This window comes from Protobothrops mucrosquamatus, unplaced genomic scaffold, assembly GCF_001527695.2.
Source record: "Protobothrops mucrosquamatus isolate PMUCROS unplaced genomic scaffold, P.Mucros_1.0 scaffold756, whole genome shotgun sequence".
Lineage (NCBI taxonomy): Eukaryota > Metazoa > Chordata > Lepidosauria > Squamata > Viperidae > Protobothrops > Protobothrops mucrosquamatus.
The window spans coordinates 242,801-254,180 of NW_015387026.1; the positions used below are offsets into that span (position 1 = coordinate 242,801).

General features: G+C 49.0%; 1 protein-coding gene across 1 annotated transcript; it reads right to left on the reverse strand.

The window, feature by feature from the left end:
* Positions 1–6,756: 6,756 nt before the first annotated feature.
* On the reverse strand, positions 6,757–8,620 carry LOC107289714 (zinc finger and BTB domain-containing protein 26-like). Its single transcript, XM_015818514.1, has one exon. It carries the CDS (start codon positions 8,618–8,620, stop codon positions 7,334–7,336), a length of 1,287 nt encoding a protein of 428 aa, XP_015674000.1. The 3' UTR covers positions 6,757–7,333.
* Positions 8,621–11,380: the final 2,760 nt, after the last annotated feature.

The window sequence follows — 11,380 nt, forward strand, 5'->3', positions numbered from 1 at the left end:
ATATGCTTTAGCCTCCAGTCCCCTAATCATCTTTGTTGCTCTTCTCTGTACTCTTTCTAGAGTCTCAGCATCTTTTTTACATCGTGGTGACCAAAACTGGATGCAGTATTCCAAATGATCAAAATTCAGATCTTTTGGCAACTGACTCATATTTATGACGGTTGCAGTGTCCCCGGGTCGTGGGATCCCTTTTTGTGACCTTTTGACAAGCAAAGTCAATGGAGAAACCAGATTCATTTTAACAACTGCGTTACTAACTGAACAACTGAAGTGATTTCAATTGTGGTTAAGAAAGGTCGTAAAATGGGGCAAAGCTCACTTAACCATTGTCTTGCTTAGCAACAGAAGTTTTGGGCTGAAATTGTGGTCGTAAGTCGAGGACCACCTGTAACGGAGAAAAAAAATTGTTTTTAACAAAGTAAAGCAACAACCGATCCAATATCCTGCCTGGGTCTTTTGCGGTTGTTTCCAATCAAGTATTTTATTAGTCTGAAGCCAGCCTTTTATGCAGGATACAAGTTCAAAGATGGGCAAAGAGTAAGCTACCTTTAAAAACACCCCTTCGGATTTCTGACTTCTTTGAAAAGGAGGAAGCATGGTTCAAAGGCAGGACTTCAGCTTTATCATCTTAATAACTGCTACAAAGGCTGGCTGACCCAGAAGCCAGACGTGCTGTCAAAGCGATTAGCTAAAAAAAATAAAAGACAAACAAGGCCTTGGTAAGGCCACACTTGGAATCCTGCATCCAGTTTTGGTCACCACAATGTAAAAAAGATGTTGAGACTCTAGAAAGAGTACAGAGAAGAGCAACAAAGATGATTAGGGGACTGGAGGCTAAAACATATAAGGAACGGTTGCTGGAATTGGATATGTCTAGTTTAACGAAGAGAAGGACGAGGGGGGACATGATAGCAGTGCTCCAATATCTCAGGGGCTGCCCCAAAGAAGAGGGAGTCAAGCTCTTCTCCAAAGCCCCTGAAGGCAGACAAGAAGCAACGGATGGAAACTAATCAAGGAGAGAAGCAACCTGGAACTAAGGAGAAACTTCCTGACAGTGAGAACAATTAATCAGTGGAACGACCTGCCTCCAGAAGGGGTGAATGCTCCAACACTGGAAGTTTTTAAGAGACTGGACAGCCATTTGCCTGAAATGGCGTAGGGTTCCTGCCTGAGCAGGGGGTTGGGCTCGATGACCTCCAAGGTCCCTTCCGACTTTATTATTATTATTATTAAATAAAAATAAACCTCAAGCAGACAAAATGCAGCTACTTTGCAGCCAAATTTGCATTTTGCTGATCCTGCAGAGGCCTCACCAACCTGAACATCAGTTTTCTCCTCACTCTTCAGCTCAGGCAATTTTCTAAAAAAAAAAAAGGGGGGGGAAAAAGCATGTACGATTGTCTTAGCAATTGGCCTCTGAAACACCTTCCAGGAATTAGGCCTGATGCAAAGCACTAGAATCCACAGATGTTCTAATAAAATGAACTCGCCAGTTGGTTAGTTGATAAGACCTTCAAAAGCACGAGGTGGTTACGAAGGATAAAAGGCTTGTTGTGCTTTTAATAGGACTTCCTCGTCGCCTCCACCTTCAAACGCTCGCCGAACCTCAGCAGGTGACAGGTAGGGCAGGATGAAGCACAACCGCTTACCTTTTGCCCCACAACCGGATGTGCAGTCTCCAAAGGTGTGCAGGTCACCCTAGTTCGCACACGCACAGAGACATTTCTTCCAGAAATCTATTTTAAATGCAGCACGCTTTCCAACGGGGAAAGCATACAGGCAGTCCTCGACTTACAGAGAGACCTTGGAGTCTTAGTGGACGATCACTTAGACATGAGCCAGCCGTGTGCGGCAGCAGCCAAAAAAAGCTGACACAATCCTCCGTTGTATAAACGGAGGCATAGAATCAAAAGTCATGTGAAGTGTTAGTACCGCTTTATAAAGCCTTAGTACGGCCCCACCTGGACTACTGCATCCAGTTTTGGTCCCCACATTACAAAAAAAGATGTTGAGACTTTGGAAAAAGTGCAGAGAAGAGCAACTAAGGTGATTAAAGGCCTGGAGACAAAAACATGAACGGCTGCAGGAATCAGATATGGCTAGTCTAGAGAAAAGAAGGAATAGGGGTGACATGATGGCAGTATTCCAATATTTGAGGGGCTGCCACAAAGTGGGGGGGGGATCAACTTATTTCCCAAAGCACCAGAAAGCAGGACAAGAAGCAACGGATGGAGACTAATCAAGGAGAGAAGCAACCTGGAATTAAGGAGAACCTTCCTAACAGTGAGGACAATTAACCAGTGGAACAGCCTGCCTCCAGAAATTGTGGGTGCTCAATCACTGGGTTTTTAAGCAGAGATTGGGCAGCCCCCTGTCTGAAATGATATAGAGTCTCCTGTTTGAGCAGTTACGGACTTAAGATATATTTCCTTCCTCATTGCTTTGATAATAGAACTTGCATATTTCCACAAAGTCACCTCTACCCAATTCTAGCCAAGTTGTTTAAACCATCCCTTGCCAATAATATAAGAACATCGTGGCTTCAAAATCTAAGGGATTGGTTTGGACAAAACTCGGCAGCTCTTTTTCGTGCGGCTGCTGATAAAAACAGGATCGCCAACGTCCGATAATGGATATGACACAAGAAGCAGATACACACTTAGGCACAGCTGGGGGATGTGTGTGTTCCACCCTCTACGGCAAACTGTGTCTTAAATCCAGCTCGCTGTACACCAAGTCACCTAAATATTAGAAATCCAGAACTTAGAAGAGCGACATCTGTGAGCATAAAAAGACCAGAAGCTCAAGAGAGTCTGTAACTCAACGGGGGAATCTGATCGGACCAAGAGTATGTGATGTACATTTTGCAGTTGGAGGTAACGACCGTAATGAAACCTAGAATTTCTGTCGTTAAGACGGATGTAACTTGAGGTACCCACAACATCCCACCTGATTTTATGGCCTTTTTGCAGCAATCGTTGAGCGAATGCCTTTGTCATTAAGTGAGCGCCGTCGTTGTTCAATGCCACAGTTGTTAAGCTGCTTATTCTGACCTCGGGTGCCAGGGAAAATAAAACTTCCTAAGCATCTCCCTCTCTGTGCCAACCTTGGGACTCCTGGAAAGTCACCTCTACCCAATTCTAGACGAGAGTTGTCACAAGCAGCCTCTGGGGAAGGAGAGTCCAAAACACATGGGCATCACAGTCAACTTTGCCAGCCCTACAATTCCACGAGTTCAGCATAATTGAGGATGATGCTCATTTTAAAAGGCTGCGGATGGAAACCAAAACCATCTTCTCTTCCGAGGTTTAAAAAAAAAAAAAAAGACACGCAGAAATAAATGGGAGTCCAAGCTTCCCCAAAGTTAAGTATCTCCCATTTGCCTGGAATGCTTTGTGTGATTAAACTCCACTTGTGGTGTCATCTACACCAATTAGCGAGCCTGTTTGGGACTGACAGCGCACGGCAATCCGGAAGTTACTCACAATGCAGAGCCACCCATTGCAGACTTCTCCGTCCTGGAATACCAAACAAGATTTGAACTCGTGGCTGGGAAAGATCCGTCAGCATCACAAGCCTTCCAAAATACAGCCAGCCAGTCTGGTCTAGAGGTTAAGGCACCAGGCTAGAAAACAGTCCCTTAGCCATGACAGCCAGCTGGGAGATGTTGGATCAGCTCCACCAACCTCACAGGGTTGTTGATGTGGTGAAAAGATGTTCACTGCCTTGAGTTATTTGTAAAAAATAATAAAAGGCGAGATATAAATAAAGAAAAATATACCCTGAGCCAGAATGTGGACATCAGTTGAGGCTACTTGAAAGTGGAATTCGAAAGGAAGATGTAGCATTGGGCAATGCTTTTCTTGCTTAGCTGTAGGCACCGCTAAACACACATCACACAACGACATGGTTTTAACACTGCCTCTCCTAACCCCAGTGGAGATCCTTTCAGGAAGGGGAAAATTTTATCCTTGGGAGATGAAGTATCTTTTTCAGGCTTGAGAAAAATAGCATTGTCCTCTGAAACGATACAACAGCAACAGCACTGAAGACTTATATACCGCTTCATAGTGCTTTACAGCACCCTCTAAGCCAGTGGTTCTCAACCTTTTTAATGCCGCGACCCCCAACTGGTCGTAAGTCGAGGACTAAACTGGTCGTAAGTCGAGGACTAAACCGGTCGTAAGTCGAGGACTACCCAACCGGTCGTAAATCCAGGACTTTCCCTGCCCGGGAGCGCCGCGCATGCGTGGTTCCGCCCCCTGCGCCGGCCAAGGCGTAGCTGGCAAGCGGCAGAGACGGAGCAGGCCGACCAGCAGCTGGCCCAGCTCAAGGGAGGTAAGGCACCCGCCGGAAAAGGGGAAAAAAATGGTGGACAGCCTTGCTTGGCCACCCCTGTGAAATGGTCGCTCGACCCCAAATGGGGTCGCAACCCATAGGTTGAGAACCGCTGCTCTAAGCGGTTTAAAGAGTCAGCATATTTGCCCCCAACAATCTGGGTCCTCATTTTACCGACCTCGGAAGGATGGAAGGCTGAGTAAAACCTTGAGCCGGTTAGGATCGAACTGCTGGCAGTGGGCAGAGTCTGCCTGCAATACTGCATTCCATCCATTGCCATCCCCGGCTCCTACAAGGCAGGTCTTATTCCGTGGCACAATTCAACTAGCAAAACCCCACAATCCTCTAAAATTAATTCTCAGCTTTTGAAAGTTGGATGATGGGACTTTCTGGTACAATATACTATTTTCTTGGCACCCCTAATACAGCTTCGTGAGCTGATCTTGTGTTCAGACTGCACATTATGATCCCACAAAAGTTCTGGTAGATTTAAATTTTTTCATCTCTTTGATGTCACTGCGGCACACGAACCGCCAAGGAGCAACCCAACCTCCAAACAGGTTTTAAAAACAAGAAAACCAACGAAGCATTTCCACGAATGGAAAGGGGGGTGGGAGAAAAAGTAAATAAAAAATAAAACGATAAAAAAAAAGATTAAATCTTTTGTTGTTAACCAATAGTTTCATGAAAACCTGGGGGCCTGTTGATGTCAGCACATTTCCTAGCTCAGCCGAACAAGCTTTTTTTCCCCCCTTGCAGGAAAGCAGCTTGAATACCCAAGAGCCGCGGTGGGAAATAATGCTGAGTTTGCAGTCATATGAAAATGGGGTGACCTAGCACTAAGCAGCTTTCTTGATAGGTGAGAAAATACTGATTTTTACTAATTTCCAGGCGCTGTTCTGGCAAGCCGAGCGAAGAGGGCGGGGTTGCCTCAGTGCTCGTTTTATTCTACAAAAGCAAATTCTTGACTTTAAAAAAAATAGCAAATCGGGAGATTTAAAAGTAGCTGAGGTTGCATTCAGTCTGTTCCCTGAAGAATTCGCATTCTTGCCTCGTTTTTGAGAATTGTACTGCTGAATCTTAGCCAGTTCCCACCACCAATTCAAAAACGTAAAGTAATATGGCCTCGGGAAATACATTCCCTCAAAACAGAGATGTTGCACATCTGTAAGGTTAACCTACTTCTAGAACAGACATGTCAAACTCATGACGTCGCATGACGTGTTTTGCTATTGCCAGCAATGGGGTGGGTGCGGCTTCCGCGTGACGCGTCCGGCCCGCAGGCCGACAGTTTGACACCCCTGTTCTATAAGTTTCTACGGAGATTCGTACTACTGAATCTTAACAAGGTCCCACCACTAATTCAAAAACAGGGATTTACAAGTTAATATGGCCTTGGGAAATACATTCCCTCAAAACAGAGATGTTGCACATCTGTAAGGTTAATCTACTTCTAGATGTTTCTATGGAGATTCTCAGTCATCCAGACCATGGTTGTCCCAAAGATGCTTTTTCAAAAGGCAACTGGGCTTTTGTTTTTCCTTGGATGTTTCGCTTCTCATCCAAGAAGCTTCTTCAACTCTCACCGATATAACTATAGATCCTCAACCTAGAACTAAGGAGAAACTTCCTGACAGTGAGAACAATTAACCAGTGGAACAACCTGCCTCCAGAAGCTATGAATGCTCCAACACTGGAAGTTTTTAAGAAGAGACTGGACAGCCGTTTGTCTGAAATGGTGTAGGGTTCCTGCCTGGGCAGGGGGTTGGACTCGATGACCTCCAAGGTCCCTTCCAACTTTATTATTATTATTATTATAAATCCTATAAATATAAATGTGTTCAGTGTAAATCCTTCCATTCCCTACCGTTCAATCGGAACTGAAGACGCTTCCTGGGTGAGAAGCAAAATGTCTTTAAGCAGGACTTAAAATGCACCCTGGCACTGGCTTCAGAAACTCCCACATTCCCTGAAATCATGATTATAGGATGTGAGGCTTATCCCCCCAGAATGCTGGGTTGTTTCCCAATTCAGCTGTTGACAGAGTTAAGACTGGCTGACGAGGGTAAGAACAACGGGCCACAAAAGTCATTCGGAAAGCAACGAAGGGCGAGAGTCCTGGGAAGGGAGGGCCAGTTCTAGAGCAAAGGTGCTCCTCAGAGCCTTAAATAGAAATCCAGAAAGATGCAAAGAGTGAGCAGTTTATCTCAAGCTTCCTCTTCACGTTCCCCTTTTTTTCAGAGAAATGTATATTTCAATGGGTTGGGATTAAACCCCCACACATAACTCTTTATCTTTCATTGGGTTGGGATTAAGCATGCTGTTGCCTATCCCGCCTTCTCTCCCCCATAAACCCCTTTGCAAATAAACCAATTAAGTAATCAGCATCACACTGGCGTATTTCGAGCTTTTGTAACCGGGGTGACGAGTGGCATCCTTTTATTAAGAGCGACGAACCATTTCACAATGCCCAAACCCTCGTTTGTGCTGTGCGCCACGTGGACGCGTGGACGTCAGTTCACAAACAGGTCTGCTCCTTCTCCAACGTCATCCCTCTCTCTCTCTCTCTCTCGTGTCTGCGTCGTTCAGCTCTTCTGAAGTTAAGACTGACGTGAGACCTTGAAGTGCTTGAGGTAGGAAAACCAAAGAGGATGCTCTGTAGCCATCAACCCACCACAAAAAGTTCTCCTTCACAAAGCCAGCCGTTCTGAACAGGAGGTCCAGGACAGGAGCACCGTGGTTCTGCAGGGATGCCTCATCTCACCTCAAAGGTGGACCAGCTCTGGAGAACCAAAAATGCCCTACAGCAGCCACAGCACCTGGTAGCCAGGCGACTTCTACAGAGAACGCAACGCCATCCAGTTTTCTGACGTCCTACTACTCCAGGTCTTTGCCTCACTACTCGACAAAGAAACAACTCGGTCGGTCGGCCTTTCCCCAACCGTTACTACTACTCTCTACTGCAAATCTCCTACGAAGGTCCGCAGGCTGTTTCTCATCGAGACGATGTTGGGGCCGGAAGACCCCCCTTGGGCTCGCAGAAGAACCTGCCGTTCAGGGTGTAGCCGCCCTCCTGTCCCGCCCGCACGTCGAAGCCGATGGTGACCTCCTCGATCTCCTCGTGGCTGTTCTGGACGGTGCTTTTCCCGTGCAGTTCCTTCAGGTGGCGCCGCAGGCCCGGCTTGTGCGTGAAGTGCATCTCGCAGTAGTTGCACTTGTGGGGCTTGATGCCGCTGTGGAGGTTGAGGTGGTCCTGCAGGGTGGCGTTCTGGGTAAAGCACTTGCGGCAAATGGGGCACTGGAAGGGCTTGAAGCCCGTGTGCACCCGGATGTGGCGGGTGAGGTTGCTCTTCTGCGAGAAGACCTTGCCGCAGCGCAGGCACAGGAAGAGCTTGTGCTCCTGCACGTGGCTGACAAAGGGGCCCAGCTGCTGGAACACCCGGCTGCAGCGGGGGCAGCGGTAGGGACGCTCCAGGCCCGGAACCTTCCACGTGGCCACCCCACTGCCCGTCCTCCATTCCCGGTAGTTGATAGCCGGGCCGTGGCGGTGGCGGTGCAAGGGGTAGTTCCTCCACGGAGAAGCGGGGGAGGGGGTGGTGGAGGGGAAGGGCAGCCCTTTGCCGCTCATCTCGTCATCGTAGCATCCCTGCAGGTAGCTGCGGGTGATCTCCACGGCGGAGTTGATGAGGGAGAGGGAAATGGCGGGAGAGGCCGGGCCGTGGGAGCCGCGCGGGGTGAACTCCACAGCCATTTTGTTCTCTTCGCAGTCTGTTTTGCCTGGATTGGAAGATGGCTGCTTCCCCCCCTCTTCGTCCTCCTCCTCCTCCTCTTCCTCTCCGTCTTGCTGTTCACTGCTCTCCTCCTCCTGCTTCTCCTCCAGCAGGGCGTCCGCCTTGGGGACCAAGTAGTGGGAGACGGCCTGAGCGCAGCGCTCCACCACGTGGCCCATCTGCAAGAAGGACGCCGCCGTCAAATAGTTGACGAGTTCCTTGATAGGCACTTCCAGGCACCCGGTGTAGCAGGAGAGCAGAAGCTGGCGCCCGATCTCTGGGCTCTGGAAGAGGGAAACCGTCACCTCTTGCGAATCGTTGAGCAGGAACTGGTCGCGCAGGAAAGGGGAGCAGGCCGCAAAGACCACGCGGTGGCCGGGAACCCGCAGCTCGTTCACCTGCACCGTCACGTCGCAGAAGCGGCGTTGCTCCCGCAGCTGGTCCATGCGATGCAGCACACCGTCGCCGTAACCGGGAAAGCGGAAATGTAGCCGCTCGCAGGCCGGGGCCATTATGATACGCCTGGAAGAGACAAGATGGAGGAGAAGGAAGAACTGTGAGTGACAGGCAGAAATGCCAGAGGAGGCGGGACCATTTGGAGGAGTGTTTCAGTAGGCGCTGATAACATGGAAGGGAAAAAAAAAAAGAGTAGGCTGAATAAAAAATAATAATTTGATGGAGAGGCCCTGATCAACGGAGAGCCAGTTTGACCTAGTGCAGGGGTAGGCAACCTTGGTTCTTTTATGACTGGTGAACTTCAACTCCCAGAATTCCTGAGCCAGCATGGCTCAACCTCTCCCTTTCCCCTCAGCATGGCTGGCTCAGGAATTCTGGGAGTTGAAGTCCGTGAGTCATAAAAGAGCCAAGGTTGCCTACCCCTGGCCTAGGCCACTTTATGACTGGTGGACTTCAACTCCCAGAATTCCTGAGCAAGCCATGCTGAGGGGAAAGGGAGAGGTTTCCAAGCTGAGCCATGCTGGCTCAGGAATTCTGGGAGTTGAAGTCCACCCATCTCCGAGTAGCCAAGTTTGAGAAATACAGGCCTAGGGCAGAGATAGGCAACCTTGGCTCTTTTGTGACTCGTGGACTTCAACTCCCAGAATTCCTGAGCCAGCACGGCTCAGCTTGGAAACCTCTCCCTTTCCCCTCAGCATGGCTGGCTCAGGAATTCTGGGAGATGAAGTCCACCAGTCATGAAGGGGCCATAGTTCCCCCATGCTGGCTCAGGAATTCTGGGAGTTGAAGTCCACCAGTCATAAAAGAGCCAAGATTGCCTACCCCTGGCCTAGTGGTTAAGGCATCAGACGAGAAACTGGGTGGCGGTGAATTCTAGTCCAGCCATCTGGGTGACTTTGGACCAATCACCAGGAGATGGTGAATTCTAGTCCTGCTTTAGGAGTGAAAAAAATTGGATGACGTTGGGTCAATCATTCTCTTCCAGCCCAGCCTACCTCACAGGCTTGTTGTGCTGGGATAAGATAGGAGGAAAAAGGAGTACAGGTAGTTCTTGACTTACAACCACAAAGCCCAAAATTTCCCCTGCTACGCGTGACATTGTTAAGTGAGTTTGGCCCCATTTTACAACCTTTCTTGCCACAGTTGTTAAGTGGATCACTGCAGTTGTTAAGTTAATAACACAATTGTTAAGTGAATCTGGCTTCCCCATTGACTTTGCTTGTCAGAAGCTCCCAAAAGGGGAATCACATGACCCCGGGACACTGCAACCGTCATAAATACGAGTCAGTTGCTAACTGAATTTTAATCACATGACCACGGGGATTGTGCAACGTCACAAGTGTGGAAAACGGTCCCTAAGTCCCTTTTTCCAGTGCCATTATGAACTTCAAACGGTCATTAAACAAACTGTTGTAAGTCAAGGACAACCTGTACTAGGTATGTTCGCTACCTTGGGTTGTTTATAAAAAAATAATAAAGGTGGGATGGAAAATAAATAAAAATGAAATAAAGGGGGTTGATTTAAACTTTTGTGCATGGACAACTTCCCCATCAACAATTCCATGAAGGCAAGGGTTTATAAAGTGATTTATTTTCCAAGTTCAGATATCCTGAGAAACTCAAGTCTTACAGAACTTGTCTTAAATCATTTTAGCCAAACTTGGCTGATGTGGGCACAAAATCTGGCCCTTGTTTACGTTGAATCCTGGTTCATTTTACAACTAAACTGACATGTCCTCCCGCTGGGGACAAACCTAACAGGAAAAATAAAGAATGTCAAAAGGTTAATAATTGTGTGAAGGGTTTGCCTAACTGGATAGGGAGGCTTGGATTATTTTACACCGGGCTTTTTCTTTTTCTTTTTCAAAAACTCCGCTTTTTGTTGACTAAAACCTCGCTGAAGCAGCGAATTATTTTGATTTCGTCCCCCCACGTGTCCTCTTACTACTATTCCCGAAAGAGACCTACGCAGTCGGAGCCACGAGCGCGCGTCCCCTTGCGCTACGATCCCCGCTCCCGTACGCAACCTGCGGGGCTAGCCGTCGCCCGTTTGCGCTATTGGCGCGGGGTCCTTTTGCATTCCAAAGCTATTCGTAGAGCGACCCCTAGAGGCGTCCCGGTACGCTATTGGCGTCCCTTCTGGTTCCTGAAATGCCTATTCAGAGACGCCACTTACGCTCGCCGCCTAAAGGGTGCTGGCTCTTTATCCCAGGACGTACGTCGCGCTTCTGGAGCCACTCACCTCACTGCCGCCTCGGGCACCTAATTGCCTCCTTCCAGGGGCCCCCTTCGCGTTTGGAGCCCCCCAAGACGGCCGCTCCGCATCGGCTCCCTTAGGCCTGCACGCAGCACCTCGGCTGCGCCGCCATCTTGGAATCCGCCTCTCAAAGGGTCCGGGACTTTTTCCTCCCAGGCGGGCAAGGGCAGGGATTGCTCCGCGCCGCCACCCGCCTCCGGGGCGCAGCACAAGGGGGACCTCCGAGCGCGGGTGGGGGAGTGAAGGGTCATGCGAAGCGCTGGTATCACTCCGCGGGAAAGAGTCCCAAGGCTCAGTCCCTCTGACGCCCCATTGGAAGCGTAGCGTTCCCCCCCCCTCCAGTCGTTCCTGTCTCTCTGTTGCCGCCTCCCCCAAGTTGCCTCCAGAGGGCTGGACTACAACTCCCATCTCCTCAGCTAGCAGGGTGAGGGGAGTTGCAGTCCAATGCATCTACTCAGGCCTTCTGACGCCCCCCCCCATAGGAAGCTGAGCTCTCCCCTCCAATTGTTCCTGTCTCTCTAGTGCAACCTCCCCCAAGGTGCCCCCAGAGAGCTGGACT

Bases quoted from the DNA above. Each gene is read 5' to 3' on its own strand.
- LOC107289714 (XM_015818514.1), bottom strand. From the start codon at position 8,620: ATGGCCCCGGCCTGCGAGCGGCTACATTTCCGCTTTCCCGGTTACGGC.